The 16,827-nt window shown below is 52.0% G+C and overlaps 6 protein-coding genes across 6 annotated transcripts; 5 read left to right on the top strand and 1 right to left on the bottom strand.

The window, feature by feature from the left end:
- Positions 1-1,893: 1,893 nt before the first annotated feature.
- CCOS01_13586 (uncharacterized protein) lies at positions 1,894-3,187 on the top strand (the record flags this gene model as incomplete). The annotated part of the gene is made up of 6 exons (XM_060461732.1): positions 1,894-1,941; positions 1,998-2,067; positions 2,117-2,140; positions 2,202-2,857; positions 2,943-3,073; positions 3,148-3,187. 6 exons carry the CDS (start codon positions 1,894-1,896, stop codon positions 3,185-3,187), a joined length of 969 nt encoding a protein of 322 aa, XP_060307452.1.
- A 543-nt stretch (positions 3,188-3,730) lies between these two features.
- Positions 3,731-4,399, top strand: CCOS01_13585 (cytidine deaminase; the record flags this gene model as incomplete). The annotated part of the gene is made up of 3 exons (XM_060461731.1): positions 3,731-4,086; positions 4,182-4,263; positions 4,322-4,399. The coding sequence occupies 3 exons, from the start codon at positions 3,731-3,733 to the stop codon at positions 4,397-4,399; spliced, it is 516 nt and encodes a 171-aa protein (XP_060307451.1).
- Positions 4,400-7,773: 3,374 nt separating this feature from the next.
- CCOS01_13584 (ATP-dependent RNA helicase eIF4A) lies at positions 7,774-9,323 on the bottom strand (the record flags this gene model as incomplete). The annotated part of the gene is made up of 5 exons (XM_060461730.1): positions 7,774-8,427; positions 8,485-8,843; positions 8,897-8,965; positions 9,043-9,117; positions 9,290-9,323. The coding sequence occupies 5 exons, from the start codon at positions 9,321-9,323 to the stop codon at positions 7,774-7,776; spliced, it is 1,191 nt and encodes a 396-aa protein (XP_060307450.1).
- Positions 9,324-10,295: 972 nt separating this feature from the next.
- On the top strand, positions 10,296-12,058 carry CCOS01_13583 (F-box domain-containing protein; the record flags this gene model as incomplete). The annotated part of the gene is made up of 2 exons (XM_060461729.1): positions 10,296-10,654; positions 10,891-12,058. The coding sequence occupies 2 exons, from the start codon at positions 10,296-10,298 to the stop codon at positions 12,056-12,058; spliced, it is 1,527 nt and encodes a 508-aa protein (XP_060307449.1).
- An 831-nt stretch (positions 12,059-12,889) lies between these two features.
- CCOS01_13582 (uncharacterized protein) lies at positions 12,890-13,583 on the top strand (the record flags this gene model as incomplete). Its single annotated transcript, XM_060461728.1, has 2 exons — positions 12,890-12,953; positions 12,997-13,583. Coding segments are annotated over 2 exons (651 nt in total), but the record flags the coding sequence as incomplete, so codon positions are not given.
- Positions 13,584-13,906: 323 nt separating this feature from the next.
- CCOS01_13581 (smr domain-containing protein) lies at positions 13,907-16,200 on the top strand (the record flags this gene model as incomplete). The annotated part of the gene is made up of 3 exons (XM_060461727.1): positions 13,907-14,847; positions 14,903-15,589; positions 15,642-16,200. 3 exons carry the CDS (start codon positions 13,907-13,909, stop codon positions 16,198-16,200), a joined length of 2,187 nt encoding a protein of 728 aa, XP_060307447.1.
- Between the last annotated feature and the right edge of the window lie 627 nt (positions 16,201-16,827).

Here is a 16,827-nt window from a genome sequence, read left to right as displayed (position 1 = left end):
CTGCGCCGTCTCTCAGCCTGATTTCCTTTCCCCAACCAGCCTCGAAGCCTATTCTTATCCCACGCATCCGACGTATCGCAGAAGTAGCCCGTTAACAATTTCCGACAATCTGGTCCCCACCACCCGACGGGAATCTTAGCTAAGCGGGGCAAAAGGTAGAGGTGGATTTCTCATCCGTCATCGTCATTCTGCACTGCGCAGGAACGGCGGACCAGTCTCTATAGGAGTATCAGTCACCGTGGGCGACTGCCTGCTCGGTGGATAGCTCAGCCTCCAGCAAACAGACATGCTCGCTTACACCAGTCTCTAGCTGAGTGCGAGACAACCTCCTTGTCGTACTGTCACATCAGCGTTCCGAGGCCGGCACTCACCCTACTAATTGCTCATCAAACAAATATGCCTGGTTGTAAGTATTCATGTTTCAACAGTTCGTTGAACGTGTGGCAACACAATATTAACTGTAAACCTCATACCTAATACTGGCAAAAAACCCCCACGACTTCGGCCGATGGCATCAGACTACGCTCATCTTTAAGTCATGCGTAGTCGCACTCTATTGTGTCGCATCGTCTCATATGGGCCGTAAAATATTTGTTGAGGTTCCCGGCCTTTCAGAACGTTGACCCGGTTGCGGGTGTGTTCAGGTCATCCTCCTCATCCTGCAGATGTCCGTGATTTCGGACCTTTGGTACCCAATGCACCTCTGGTCGTGCTCGGACAGTGTCGTCCTAGGAACGGTACACTTCTTGCTCCTTTGAAACTCGGCCCTGAATAAGCTCAGTATCTCTAAGAAAGATAACCAGCACTCTTGGGCATACCGATACTCGGTTCTCTTACCACAGTATAACTTCCTCCACTTCTCATCGATGGAAATCAGCTGGCATAGACACCAGCAGAAGCTGGCGTCTTAGCCTCACGGGTTTCGATACTTGGCCAAGGTATTCCAGAACCGTCGCTGCCAACAGGGCAAACCGATTTCAAGAGTTACACCGGCTTACTTCCCCTGCAGTGGGTCACATTGAATGAAAGAAAGTTCGCGCGATTCCTCGACGTATTGTTCACCTTCTAAATGCTTGACTACTCTAGGCTTCAAAGGCTGCCAAAGTATGATCAACAATTGCATTAGGGTCAACAGCACTGCAGGACATTATGATGATCAGCTCATACAATAACCAGCAACCGTCAAAATGCATATGATAGGCCGATCTGTAAGGTAGGTATGCGATCAAATTATTACTAGAAGCTGGTGGGGGAGATATGAGCATCTCCGTCGTCCGGGCCTACGACCAGAATCCTCCAATCAGACAAAAATGATTTGAATGTCACTGATATCGGTAGTAAGCGCGGATCTCAATGGACACCCCGCGCGGGCTGAAAGCTAGAGCCAATGCCGGCCCCAAAGCAACGAAACCCACCGTTAACTGGTTTCGCAGACTGAGTTGAGCCATGTTCTTACGGCATGTACAAAGACTGACTTCTCAAGTCAGCGAGTGGAACAACACCTGAGTCGTTGGTATTTAGATTGATTCTGCAATACCTTATCTCTGACCAAAAAACAGCTTAAATCTTGCACTGGTTGGAGGAAGTTTCGCCTCCACAGTCTGGTAGCTGCAAAGGCTGCCAATCCCCTCGGAGAAGCATCATCTCAGTTCGCGTGTTGGTGACGGCATTGGCCCGTTTGGGCATGCAAGGTTGAGCCGCTCAGAGTCTAGCCTCGAGTGTGGCACAACTTGAGGTTACTTCTTCTGCTCCTGACTTTTTGTATCGAATCTGAATATTTCAGCTCGGCCTCCCTTGTTTTATCTGAGAGGAGACTCTGTTAGGTTCTGTTCTTCTCACGTATATGTAATTACGGTTCACTTTAGTTAGCACATCATCTCATAAATTGCGAAGATGGATACGACTGTTGACTTCAGTCCCTACCGCGCCGATGGCAAGCTTGTACGTCATTGCTACCATTAGAAGTTCATGCATGGTGTACTAAGTATCGTGGCCAGTATGGCTTCGTCTGCGTTGTCACAGGAGCCGCTCAGCCTGTTGGACGGGCTATCATCGAGGAGCTGGCAGGTAGGAGTTTGTTCGCTACCTCGAAAAGGCGTCACTAATACATAGACAGCTCATGGGGCCGCTTCTATATATGGTAAGATGACAACCAAAATCTTGAACGAAACCGAGGACAGAAAATGAATGACACGGTCCAGCATGCGACAAGACGGCCAGTGATGAGACGTTCAAGCCTCTCGTCACCAAGGTGCACCAAGAGCACCCCAACACCAAGATTATTCCCTATCCATTCAACGTTGCCAAAGAAGAAGAGACTCTGGTCCTCATTGACGAGCTTCTCAATGCCTTTGGGCGCCTCGACATTTGGGTGTCATCCGCAGGCCTGCTCGGGCCCCCGTCCATCAACGAAACGACACCAGCCGACCTCCAGCGGTGTTTCGAGGCACATTCCATGGCGCCCTTCTTCGCGCTCAAGTATGCGCCTCCCGCCATGGCCAAACTGACGGAGAAGCAATCGTACCCGAACGCGGCGCCAAAGAGCCAAAAGTACGGCAGCATCATCGTCATCAGCAGCGTGGCATCGACGTATGGCGGGTGCTGGGGGCCGTGCTACACGATGGCGGCCCACGCCGCGCTTGGTGTCGTGAAAGCCGGCGTTGCTGTGCTCAAAGGTTCGGGGGTAAGGATCAACTGCATTTCTCCGGGCCAGATCGACGTTGGCCTAGATTTGAACGGGGTGAGAGTGCTCTGCTTCCCCAAGCTGAGCAGAACGGTACTGATCAGTGTTGCCATACAGGTCGATATGAAGGGAATGAACTCCCAGTTCCCGCCTGCGGTCTTGCAAGGAAAGGAAGTAAGTCCAAAACCCCACAAAAACAAGGGCGAAGAAGGGAAGGTTAGGCCCGATGGATCTATAAACTGACACTCCTCATCCAAAGGCATCGGAAGCAAGCGTGGGCCTCGAGCGACCAGGTAGCCCTCAAGAAGTAGCTCGAGTAGCCGGATTCCTAGCTTCGGGCTTCAGCTCCTATATCACGGGAGCAAACCTGGTGGTCGACGGCGGCTCTTCGTAAGTGTATCCCGTCAAGGCACATCTCGTGACCCCATAACCAAGGCATTAGCTCACGGATATCGATTACCTAGTGCCATGAACCCGCTTACGATACCCCTCGGCAAGGCGTAAGTAGGCGCTGAAGGTAGGTAATCAGCTAAGGATAGACTGCGGGGTTGTCCAGTGGTTGCAGAACGGCGAGGCGTACATGCTAAGCCATGGTCATATGGGGGGGGATGTCCGTCCAATCCGGGGGTCTAATGTCATGAGTGTAAGCAGCCCAACTAGGCAGGAAGTTTGGAGGCGGAAACGGACGTCTGCGACGGTTGGGAGAGGACGGGAGGGTTCATGGCAAGTGCGGGTTTTCGGTTCCAAAACTGATAGCAAAAAGATTACTTTGAGGAGACGCAAACGGAATTCGGAGACGGCCGGGGGGCGCTTTTGGCACCCGGACCCCCCATAAATGGAGCATGCCAGTAGCTCTCACAGAGGGCGTTCCCACCGTAGAGACCGCCGAGAACAAACTAATAGCAGCAGCCCGTGGTGGACCCATCATCCAAACTACACACATAGGATCATAGATTCGTCTCATACATCACGTCCGCTTCCTCATCTCTCAACCTCATTATATCACTCCCTTTCCCACACATATCTTTGCTCTCACTTAAGATCAATATGGGCTTCACACCAGAGGTTTTCGATATCGCCAATGAGTCTCAGACGGCCGAGACAGCCAAAAAGTACGGACTTACTCCAGCCGAGGTGACTGAGCTTCACCAAAAGGCAACGGCAGCAAAGGCGACGGCGTACTGCCCTTACAGTCAGTTCCGCGTAGGAGCCACACTATTGTCTAAAGATGGACAGTACACATCTGGAGCAAACGTTGAGAATGCCTCTTATCCGGTTGGCACGTGTGCCGAACGAGTAGCCTTTGGCAAGGCCATCACAGAGGGCATCCGGGGTTTCAAAGCTGTCGCCGTAGCCACCGATATTGAGGCTCCGTGTAGCCCGTGTGGCATGTGCCGGCAGTTGTAGGTCAACCTCTTGAGGGTGCCCTAGTCCCGCAGCCTTCGGATACATATCATGAACCATCAAGGCGACCCTTGACTGACATTTCTTTTGTTAGCATCCGTGAGTTCGTGGACCTGGAAACGCCCATCCTCATGTTCAACAAGGACGGAAAGTATGCAGTCATGAGACTGGAAGCCGTAAGTTCACAAAACCCAAGTCATTGAGCCAAACTCTTGGGCTGATCATCGTGAATAGCTTCTCCCGCTGTCGTTTGGCCCTGAGTACCTCCCACCACCAGACGTTCTGGAGAGGGCCCGGGCCGGCGGAAAATAGGCCGTTGAACGGCCCGTCGTCGTGCTATACAAGTCGGTGAGAACCTACGAGCTCATGCGCTCATCAGCGATAAGTGTGTGGAAAGAGCTTTTTGCTGTAGGGACGAAACGTCCACACGGCCCCTCGTGGTACTGATGGGGATCAGATCATTGGCGCAAGCTGGTATGGGGTGATTTGGCGTTGAGATTGGGTAAGGAAAGGGAAAGCATGCTTGGCCGGGGTGATGAGGAGTGAGCTGCCCGAGTCAATCGATTTGATGCAGATGGGCAGTCGATTGAAATTCGAACCCATAAATGTCTTGAGTAGGATATCGCAATAGTTTAGGACCGATGGCTACGGTCTTCAGTCGTCCAATCTACAAACAGATATGTCACTCAACATGTGCCTATAGCTTGTCGTGAATTTAGTACACATATTCCCCCAAGCAAAAGTTCCGAAATACGATTTGCCTAACCCACGCTAGGAAATTAGTTCTTGGCTTTTGGGTGTTGAAAGATGGGTCTCATTACCAAGTGCTTGGTGTCTCGAGTTATTATGTGGACTCGTCCGTTGAGCATCTGGGAGCCAGGCATCACGAGCGAGTAGCTTGGGAGTTAGATATCCGGAATAAGGAGAGGAGCCGGCAGGATACCCCTTGAGTATCACAGGCGTGAGTGGGAAAATCTTCTGTCAGTTTGGTCTCCTACTATTTGATCATTTGAAGACATTGACTGCATGTTGACCAATGTTCGGCGGTATTGTGCATTGCATAGTGCGCAACATCTAGCAAATATCAAGCAATGTCCGGGCGTCTTGCGGATTCAACAAGACTTTACGACGGGTGCAAGCCAACGATGACTGCGAACACTCTGGCCCAAATATTCATAGCAGACATGTCCTGTCAACAGATCCGGCATTGCACCACTTTGGAACCCCACGGATATGAATAGCGTCTCTACCTAGCAGTTTACGGCGGATGATGTGCTCTCCTTGAACAGACTTTCATTTTACAGTAGCTCTTTTTCTTTCTTTTTGGCACCGATAAATAGCAGCCTTCGCCATGTATCTGCCAAGTGTATGGCAACAAGAGTCTGTTTCTTTCAACGGGCGAGATGCTTGAATCACCTTTCAAGACCTTCAAAGAACTATGCTCTGTACATGATCTACCGCCGTGTGGTTGGCAGCGCCTACTCTTACCGCCTTCGCAATGAGACTCCTCAGGTATACAACTTAAGGAGATCGCGCTTCTAGCAACGCACATCTTAATCAAGGCCGAAAGAAAGCATCGTCAGAACTTGTCCAAACATGATTGCTGATTTGAAGGTGCCAATTGCACAACCCGGAGATGTACTGCCAAAGCAGCCCCGTATAAGTGGACAGGGGCAGTTTCCCCATCTCACGCCCCCTTGGCAAGGGCCTGGTCATTCGTTTAGTTGCATATACTCAATAGTTTCAATGCAGGTTTCAATCCCGCTTCCTTGCAACCCTAACGAACTGCCCAAAACGAAACGAAACAGAAAGGGGAGGGGGGTTCCCAGGGGTGGTCCCCTCCCCGACACCTCAGACGGTCCTTTGACAGGACGGAGGAGAAAGGGAGGAAGGGAAAGGCCGGAAGGGCCAGGGCAAGGAGGGGAAGGGAGGGAGATTCTGCTGTAAGTCAGCCGCGGCGGATGAAAAAAAATTATCCCCCGGGCATGAAACTTTTCTTCCCCTCAACCAAGGTCTATCCCGCACACAACTCGAAACCCTCATCGGCCGGGCCACAAAAAATTGTCGTCTGCGCGCCGATGCACTGCACCGGTGTCTCCGGGTTGTTCAACGAAAAAAATGTCATGTTCGCCATGTCGAGTGTATCACCAAGTCTGAAGGGTAATATGAAAAGATATTGATCTTCTTAGTTTGTGGTAAGCGACACCGAGTCTCGACGAGAATGACTTTGGTGGTGACGGGGTCTTGGTGTGTTTGGCGGGGTAAAGACCGATGTCCCGCAAACGCAGCAAATCCCCCACCAAAATTTTGGCAGCACTGACATTCAGGTTCTCTCGCTGAGGTGAAGGGGGAGGAGGGGTTGTTGAGCTCTGGCCTGAGGATGAAGCCTAAGAATGGCCTCTGCCTCAGGCGCTGAGCACGGGCCTACTGGTGCGGAACTTACGCCCTCTATAGGGGGCCAAATTTGCTCTTGCTTTCGCCTTCGGGCATTTGGTCAATTTGAAACGATACAGAGAAGATGTAAGTTTATTCTGAAAGCCCCGGGTTCGAATCGTGCAACAGCTACTAACCTCCCTCACAGTAGCATGGCCCCTGCACTAAGGATGACACGCTCAATCAAAGAGAAGCTACCAATTTTTTTGAACTTTTTTTTTTAACTGGTTCGATATAACGTGAGGCGATTGATCGTGATTTTTTGGTAGAATTTTCAAACTGTGTTACTGCAGCACAAAATTCGGTCTAAGGAAACCTGAAGAAGAAAATGTTGTCGCATCGTCCATGAGCCCCACAACTGCACGCTCAGGCTCCGACTGGGCTATGTCGAGCCACGAACGTGGAGAGCCTTTACACAAGCTGGGATACGACCAGAGAGACATCGAATTTACGGCCCGCCCACGTGGCGCAGCCCAACCTCGTTTGATGGGCGGCGGTTGCTTCCAAGTGCCTTGACAACAGGACCCAGCTAGGCCTTGCTCAACGGCCCCATTCACTGAACGCACTGCGTGTTAGTTAGTGTCTGAATGGACTCCAGCCACTGGCAAGCCTGTATGGTGGAACATCCGAGGGCGATGCTCCATGTCGTGGCAGCAAGTCGCCCTGCCATTCCCAAGTATCCAGCCTCGTGCATACTCGCCCCCGCTTCCTTCGTTGGAACCCTGGTGGTATACTGCCTTGCGATCAGAGTGCCAAGAGGGGAGTTTGGGGCATTTCGCCGTAACGTTCTGCTACGACGTATGCTCTGGCACAATCACTTTGAACAAGAGAGACACAGAGTATTTTTAAGAGAAGATTCATCGTGACGTGGCCCCTACGTACAGAGAGACTAGGAAACCGAAAATCAAAAACTAGAACCCTTGCCAATGATTCTTTTAGGTACCAGTCCGCCGCACCTTCGTGGTATTAAGGTGCCAAAAGACTCGTAAGCCGTTCCGCATGCAAGCCAGTTTTCAATTCCACCCATGAGTCGGGGCGCGTCCAGCAGTCAACCAAGAAGATGGTCAGCTGGCCACGCCCTGTGACTCGCCAGGTAGCCTTCCGCGATCTATCAACAAACAAGTCCTGATGAATCTCGAGTAAAATCCACCCTCAAGCGTCAGTGCCAGATCCGGTGCGTGATCGATCTCGGCAGACAACAGGGCCTGTTCCGTTCCAAAGAGAAAGTATGCGTGTATCCGTGAATTCGTTACTTAGATGAGGTCGGCAACGTTCATGGGCATCTCCTCAATCTGGGTGCTGTAGAACTGCTCAATCTCTCTCATCATGCGGACGTCCTCGGCGGTAACGAAGTTGATGGCAACACCCTTACGTCCGAAACGACCACCACGACCGATGCGGTGGATGTAGTTCTCGCGGTTGGCGGGAAGGTCGTAGTTGATGACCAGGGAAACCTGCTGGACATCGATACCACGGGCCAGAAGGTCAGTGGCAATCAGGACACGGGAAGATCCGGAACGGAACTCCTTCATAATCAGGTCACGCTGAGCCTGGTCCATGTCACCGTGCATGGCGGAGACAGTGAAGTCACGGGCAGTGAGCTTGTCGGTGAGCCAGTCGACCTTTCTGCGGGTGTTGCAGAAGATGACGGCCTGGGTGATGGTGACGGTCTCGTACAAGTCGGAGAGGGTGTCGAGCTTCCACTCCTCCTTCTCAACGGCAATGTAGAACTGCTTGATACCCTCAAGGGTAAGCTCGTCCTTCTTGACGAGAATGCGGACGGGGTCGCGCATGAACTTGGTGGTGACCTCAAGGACGTCCTGGGGCATGGTGGCGGACAGAAGGACGACCTGGGTGCTCTGGGGAAGAAGCTGGAAGATGTCGTAGATCTGCTCGGTGAAACCGCGCTGAGAGATTATATTAGCACGTAATCAAGAAAAATTGCAGTCTTTTTTATAGCTTACAGAAAGCATCTCGTCGGCCTCGTCAAGAACGAACATCTTCATGGAGTCGGTCTTGAGGAAGCGGCGCTGGATCATGTCGTGGACGCGGCCAGGGGTACCGACAACGACCTGGGGGCCGTCCTGGAGAGCCTTCATGTCGTCACGGACGCTGGTACCACCGATGCAGGCGTGGCACTCAATGTTCATGAAGTCGCCGATGGCGACAACGACCTTCTGGATCTGCTGGGCAAGCTCACGGGTGGGAGCAAGGATGAGGGCCTGGCAAGCCTTGACGTTGGTGTCGATCTTCTGGAGGACAGAGATGGAGAAGGTGGCGGTCTTGCCAGTACCGGACTGAGCCTGAGCAATGACATCGTGGCCTGGGCAAAGCGTGAGCAATGGAGTTCGCAAAACAATTAGGTATTTAACATACCCTTGATGACGGGCATGATGGCACGCTGCTGGATGGCGGAGGGACGCTCGAAACCGTAGGCGTAGACACCTGGTGAGGCAAAGTCAGCAACATAGTCCACAGTGAGGGCATTTCCGCCCGAAAATTTTGAGCGCGGGAAGACATACCACGAAGGAGCTCCGACTTCAGGTTCATGTCATCGAAGGAGTCGACGGTCTCATCGTAGTTCGACTCGATCTGGCCTGGCAGGAGATATTTGTTAGCGACTTGTCAACTTGAAAAAATAATGCGCTAGGCGCTGGGTAGAGGGAGGGGGAGGCGGTCGGTCGGCGACTCGTAGACGTCCTCAGTATCGAAATACGAAGCCTTCCACAGCCGCGCCCACGTTCTCTCATATGTTGTCGCAAGACTTACCCTCAGGCACATCCTCAAGACCCTTGTCAGCCATGATTGCGGTTGTGTTGTGGAAAAAATCTAGATCACAAGCACAGCTTGGGATCTAGAAATATCGTCGTGAAGGTGGGGTTTGGCGAGGGGTTGGAAAATCGCAAACGTCTCGTTGGAGAGTTTTGCGAAATATGTCGACGAATCGAAGTCTAAGAATTAAAGTCTCAACTAGATCCGATACTCTTGGCGAAACGCAAGAGTAGAACTGAATCTAGGAAAAAAGGGTGCGTTTGGTTTGGTTGTTCGTGGGGTGATGGTGCACGTTGATTGTTCGGGGTGGGAGACGAAGTTTTTATCAGCAGCTGCAGGAATTCTTGACCACGTAAAAAATTTCCTGGCGGCGGGCGGCCCCTCGATTTATGCGGTAAGCGAGGTGGCGCTAAACGGAACAGGCAGGATGGGTGATTAGGGCACACCCGCCGTGCCTTCCTTAGTGAATGAGCGACCACTAGCAGTGCAGCTATGAGAGACTGCTGACAGCGGGACACAGCGCTGGCAAGGCCGGAGATAGCAGGAACGATACAAGGCACAGCAGCCGCACTTGCCTGCTAGGTTTTCTTTGCTCTGTCGCCCATCCCGTCCCCCTCGAGGGTGCATCGTGGCGGAATGCCTACCAGATTTTCTTCTAGACAATCTTCATGCATTAATTGAGTCACAGAACATGTTTATCGAAGCATGTGTCCGCCACGCACTGCTGCCACCCACACCCGGCTCGTACCACCTGCACCTGCGATGCCGCTACGCCCAGTGACATGATTCCTTGTACAGCTATTTTCTCGTCTCATTTTCACACCCTTCTTCTTTGACTTTAGACTGTCAGGTAGATTCTTCAACCTTTTTGCATGTCTGGTTTCTCCAACGTTATCCCCGCCACTGTTTTTTTCCCTCCCTTTAGCCAAAAGCAGCATATACACATGTCAATGTCCTTCCAATGACCCAAGGATCCTAGTCACTCGCCTACCTACCACCTTACATGGCGAACGATACCTCATCTGTGCCACACCATGGCACTGTATCCAATAGCCGGACCAACAGCCATGCTGACAACACCAGCCTCGACGACTATGACTCAAAGGCCCTTGAAAATGCAGTCACGTCGACTGAGTCAATTCCAACTCATCCTTTGGGAGTGAAACCGCTGGGCAACCAGTATCTCTCGGACCGTCCGAACGCTCGGAAACACATCGGATATCTGAAAATTTTGCCCGATGAGGCTCTTATGCTCCTTTTGGAGTATCTCGATGAGAATCGTCTTCGAAAGCTAGGCTACACTTCCAGGTTCCTCTACGCATTCTGCCGATCGGATGATTTGTGGAAGACGCTATTCCTTCAGTAAGTCAGCCACTTTGTTGAGTAGAGGGAAATCATGAGATCGGGTGTTATTGGTGTCTAGTGGCAAGCGCTGCGACTTACAGAGTCATCCGCACCCCGGTGGTTTTACTCAATCAAAATAAGAGCTGTACTCGACTGGGCATTCCTGGTGACTCTTATCCTAGAAGGATCAGAGAACGTTACCGTGATCACGTATCTTGACTAGTAATTCATTGACTTTACTAACGCAATCTTAGATCTCACAGCTCAGGAAGATTTGAGGGCAAATGGCAAGGATCCTGGAGGGCTACCCAGCTGAAACTCTCGTCTGAGCAACAAGCAGTCATTGATTGCAGTGATGTCTTCTCCGACGTTCTACACAGACCCTTTGTCTGCAGCCATGTAGATTTGAAGCAGTTCACCTCAAGGATACCAGCTCGCAACACGATTCAGCGCATGGAAACCCTGACCTATGAGGAGTTTTCTGAAAACTGGACCGATACCCCTTTCGTTCTCACCAACTACATCCAGAAGTGGCCCGTTTGCCACGGATGGACTATTGATACCATATCGAAACGCTACCACGATGTAGAGTTCCGCGCAGAGGCTGTTGACTGGCCCTTTTCGACATATAACGAGTACATGAACAACAACGATGACGAGAGCCCTCTTTATCTATTCGACAAGAAATTTGCCGAAAAGATGAAGATTACGATTGGCCAAGAGGAGGGGGCAGCTTATTGGAAGCCGGAGTGCTTTGGTCCGGATTTATTCGAGCTTCTGGGAAAGGAACGGCCTGCCCATCGCTGGCTCATCATCGGGCCTGAACGGAGCGGATCAACTTTTCATAAGGACCCCAACGGGACAAGTGCATGGAACGCGGTGATCCAAGGTGCGAAATATTGGATCATGTTTCCACCCGCGGCTATGGTCCCCGGAGTGATTGTCTCGGAGGACAGCAGCGAGGTTACCAGCCCCTTGAGCATCGCAGAATGGCTTCTCGAGTTTCATGCTGAAGCACGTCGGTCACCCGACTGCGTCGAGGGTATCTGCCAAGAGGGGGAAATCCTACACGTGCCTAGTGGATGGTGGCATTTAGTGGTCAATTTGGAAAGCGGAATCGCCTTGACCCAGAACTTCGTGCCGAAGAACCAGCTCTCCGAAGTCATATCATTCTTAAGGGACAAGCCAGACCAGGTGTCTGGCTTCAAGCAAGAGGTAGCTGATCCATACGTATTGTTCATTGAGCGACTCCGCCAGGAACAGCCAGATTTATTAGAACAGGCCCTTCGGATTCTGGAGAAGAAGAGCATCCAGAAAAAGAGGAAGTGGGAGGAAGCAGTAGGCGGAAGCCAGGCAGAGGCCAACGGAGGTGGCTTCAGCTTCGGATTCGGGGATGACCTGGATGGTGAAGAAATCCCTTAAGCTGCCTATTGTACATGGCAATACGGCGTACTAGAGCAAGGATTTGTCCGATACTGGGAGGCAGAGACCCTTCGTCGTGTTTGTCTTTCGAGTACATCACTCATTGTTTTCAAAGACATGGCTGATTTATCGTGGACGAAGCAGAGCCACCCTTGTATCTCCATATCCTGGCCGCAGCTTTGTCCGACACACCTCGTAGGTAGCCCTCAGCCGAATGGGATTTGGAAACAGAGTACAAAAATGGCTCCTTGGTTGAACCTTGCTCGGGTGTCATCAAAGTCAGCTCACTCACTAAGACGGAGCGACTTGAGTCAGAATAGTACAAAGGGCGTATTGTGGTCGGCAAGGGCAGAGCTGAACAGAGGATCGGCTTCAATGAAAGCACCGAAGAAACGAGAATCTGTCTTTCAATCTTGTTCCGCTACCGAGTACCTCGCCGCTTAGCATCTAACATTGGAAAGACAGCATTACCATATTCCCTTTCCAGTCTAAAACGTATTCGAGTAATTCCTCAAAAGCAAGAAGAACCCACAACATATAGCATACCAAGATGTTGGATTTCTTTCCAGGGTGCAGGTATAGATAGCTTCATACTTCAGATGTCGGGTCTCACGCCATAACCCGCTTCAAGCTGTCGCTGAAGTCAGAACCCTGGGCATTCTTGAATTCGAACAGTTTAGATGAAAATGTCACTGCCCAGGATAGGAGGGTGTCTACCGAACTTGAGGTAAGGCGAGGTACCAAGCAAGGTACGTACATCATTTTCCCCACCCCGTTGTGGTCGTCCCTGAGGACTCCCATCAGTGGATCACTGGGTGGGCAATTGGGAGGTGTGCTTCTTGGGGGTACGTCCCGGTTACCTATCCTAGCGTGCCTCGAGATTGGCTCCTTTCCGGTACGTGCCCGCTAAGCGTGAGTCCACTGACACCGGGTCCCAGTTCCCCGACCCCCAAAGAGCTGTTGGCCAGCTGGTGGGTGGTGTGCATCATCCCTTCCTACCTACCTTTCTAGACTCTCTCTCACCTTGCCTCAACCTGTTTCCTTGCATCCACAGGAGCGGTGCAGCAGCAGCGCAGGAAGCACGCACGCACCAGTACCCGACCGCAACTCACCTTACCTCTGCCGCCCTCAAGTGGCCCCGTCCTCAGCTGAAGGGGAACGACGACGTGCACCTGGCTGCATTTCCGCCATCCAAACCACCATCTCCAAATCTCCCATTTTCCTCCCGTCGTGTCTCGCTTCTACATTAGCCTTTCAACGGCTGGCAACAAAGGCTCAGTTTGCGAGCAACCCAAGCCCACCTAAAAGGGGAAGCCTCTTTTCTTTCGCGTACTTTATGCCCGTAATACCGACCGCTTCATTCAACAGCAAGCTCGAGACGATCCCCCCTCTGCCCCTGGCTCCGAAACCATGTGACGGAACCATCGAATCCCGCCCACCAACTTCGCTCCCATCGCCAACTCGCTCGCTTTTCTTCGATTACTCTTTCAAGTACACACGAGACTTCAGCGCGTCCTGCTTCTAGTAGTTCTGACTTTGCGCTGGCGGACAGAACTCGTCTACCCTCAAACACAACCCCCCACGGCCATCCGCGAAGGCTGACATCCGACGTCGACTCCTACCTAAACCCTGCCTGACGCCGCTGCAACCGCTGCTTTTGCATTCCCGCCGTCAGCCTTACGTAGTAGTTGCTCCGCTTCAACCCAAGACCGAATACCATCTATAGACGCGCCGTTACGGTCTCGGCTCTAACCGTTACATACGCACGCAATACATTACTTTTGACGCACCTTTGCTGCCTCTATCTGCTATACCTAGGCCCGCGTCTTGGCCTCCAACCGCGCAAACATGGTTTCCGACGAGCATTACGAGATCTGCCTACCGATTCTCCAGGATGTCACCCTCGAGGATGAAGACAAGACGGACAAGCTAGAAGATCTCCTGCGAAACCAGACGACTCTGAATGGCTCCTCACTAGATAATGCGATCCTGGATGTCCTATGGCGATACCGTGATGGAGGTGGACTGGCGGCCTCCCCTCCTCCTATCCGCCAGACTATCTTGCGGCGACCATCACCTGCATCATGGCGCGGCAATGCCACTCCTCTGTCTGGCTCGCCCAGACTTGGGGTCAGTCCTTTGGCCCCTCCAGGCTTTGTTCCTTCCTTTACTCCATCTTTCACGAGAACGAAATCGTCTGCGGCCTCTCCCTTCTCCTCTCCGAGGCCCTCTCCGAGACTTGCATTTGCGACACCCGCCATACCCAATAGCCCGAACTTGAACGCATACGAGTTCGCCAACGACAAATCACCTTCTCATGAAACTTTTGGCGACTATCAGACGGAAAACGTGGAGTGGCTTGTCGCCGATGATGCTATCAGCGTTACATCATCTGTCGGAACCTCAAGTGGCCTGAATGCTGCTGCGCCCGAGTTTTCCTCCATGTCGTCACAGCAAGCTGACATGTCTCCATATGACATGCTGCGTTCAATTCTCGGCCGGACGCGAACTGATGAGGAGATTGAAGCAGCTCTTGCCCTCCATGGCTACGACCTAAGCGCAACGATTGCATCAATCATGGAAAGTCAGGCGCAAGAGAACGGATATAGCAGCTCGCAGCCTGACGACAATAAGGTGTCTCTGATAGGAAAGGCGCTTGCTGCAGAAGGACGGCCCAGTACCCCAGCTGGACAAAGGTCGGGCGTTATCTGCAAATTCTACATGTCCACGGGACAATGTTTAAGGGCAGATTGCAGATTCAGTCATGACTTGAGCAATCATTTGTGCAAGTAAGTATATCCTACTCCAGCTTTAAGTACAACTTCAGCTAACATGACTACCAAGATACTGGGTAATGGGCAATTGTCTAGCTGGCGAAACTTGCATATTCTCCCATGACCCAGCACATCTAATGAACAAGCTGGCGCTGGACGGGGCCAGTACTCCGCCAACAAGGCAGGCCAACTTGTCCGATCTGAACTTGTTCCCAGCACTTCCACCCGGCACGCCTGATCACATTGGCAGTTATAGCGGAAGCCCAGGTGTTACAATCGGGCTTACGCCCCCACCCGGCCTGAAGCCGTTCTACGCGAGCGACAGCCCTCGGTCTAGATCTCGCCCAGGAAGCCGACACCAGCAAGCGAGGGAACTTGTGGCTCCGTCGCTGGACGATGCAGACGCATTCCCTACTCTAGGCTCTGCTGCAGCGAAGCAAGGCAAGAAACACCACGGGAAAAGGGGTGGACACGGCCACAATCATAAGGAAAATTACGCACCAAACTCCCTTGCTGAAATCGTCAAGATGTCGCCGTCTCCAGGGCCGGCTTTGCTCCGCCAAGATATTAAAAAGATTGGACGAAATGGGAGCTCAACCAATATCCGGAACGGGGAAAACAGCGCGGCAGCACAGGCGATCCAGAATCCGAAACACATTCCGTGGTTAGAAACCGGCGAAAGAGCCAACAAGGCCTACCTCAAAGCTCGACAAGAAGCTATTAAGCACGGCGGTCTCAGGAATAAGTTCCTCCAGAGGTAAGAGCAGCAATTTCTGAAAGATACTTCGCCAGACTAACCACTAAACTAGCGCTGCTCAAGCATGGAACCGGAACGATGCTAGGGCTGCCAAAGCTCTGAGTCTGCGAGGCCAGAGCGAGAATGACTTGATGCGGAAGGCACATCGAGAAGCAGCGCGCGAGCTCTATGAGGAACGCAACAGAGGCATTGCGAACAGTTCCGAGATATATGTAGACCTGCATGGACTTCACCCTGAGGAAGCCGTGGAATACCTTGAGCGGGTTCTAATGGAGAACGGCAAGGAGACTCGACCGATTTACGCCATTACCGGTACTGGTCATCACAGTAAGAACGGCAAGGACAAGGTCGGCAAGGCGATTCGTAACTTCTTGAACGAGTGGAGGTACGCCTACCGCGAATTCTCCGTCCCTGGAGATCGCAACAATATGGGTGGCATCTTGGGCATTGATGCTCGAAGCTACGACAAGTCGTTGGCGCGTGAAGGAACGCCGAGTGCAGACGACAGTAAAGAGGAGGTTGATATCTTGAGTCAGGGTGTGGAGATTGGGGACGGCAAAGTCAGGATGCTTGTTAGGGATCCTCCGAAGGGGCCTAGTGGACGGCGATAACAACCGGCTACCTAGAAGTGATGAAAAGACAATAAAGTAGAAAGAACCGCAAGTAGAAAATGTCAACAAGACGCTCCAGGAAGCGAACTCCTCTATCAGAATTATCTCAAGGCCCTAGCGCGTAAAGTGATGCATTATTGCTGATGACGACGGTGGAAGTAGAGCCGCGTCTAGGTAAGATCGGGCGGGTATCCGTACCTTACGGTAGGTTGAGTTCATGCAGGGAAGAAGCACTTTGAGCTTTCCAGCTCGAGTGGAGCCCCCACCGAGGTTGGAGAGCGCCGGACACTGGGCCGGTCAGTCGGCAGGCAGACCGACGTGGACGGGATGCACAGCGGCTGCCATTTTGGGACGTGCGAGTGCCTTATGCATCGAACCCCCTGTATGCCATGCAATTGAAACCGTCCGCAGGAAACATGAGACATTCTCATTGCGTTTTCCCATGAAACGGGCTCTTTAGGTAATGCTCTGTAAACGTCGTCATCAGGAACGGTAGCAAGCCTTGGTGTTCCAACTCTGAGTTTCTTTTCTGCGCAAGTTCACGTATTTTGGTTTCCTACCACGGCCCTTCTATACGTGTAACCGTACATTCTGGGGCAACTAAAATAAGGTACGTCGTACTAGGGC

The sequence above is a fragment of the Colletotrichum costaricense genome (genome assembly GCF_030867565.1).
Source record: "Colletotrichum costaricense strain IMI 309622 chromosome Unknown Scaffold_18.1, whole genome shotgun sequence".
Classification (NCBI taxonomy): Eukaryota; Fungi; Ascomycota; class Sordariomycetes; order Glomerellales; family Glomerellaceae; genus Colletotrichum; species Colletotrichum costaricense.
Note: the sequence above shows the minus strand (reverse complement) of the source record. Positions and strands in the feature narration are given on the sequence as shown.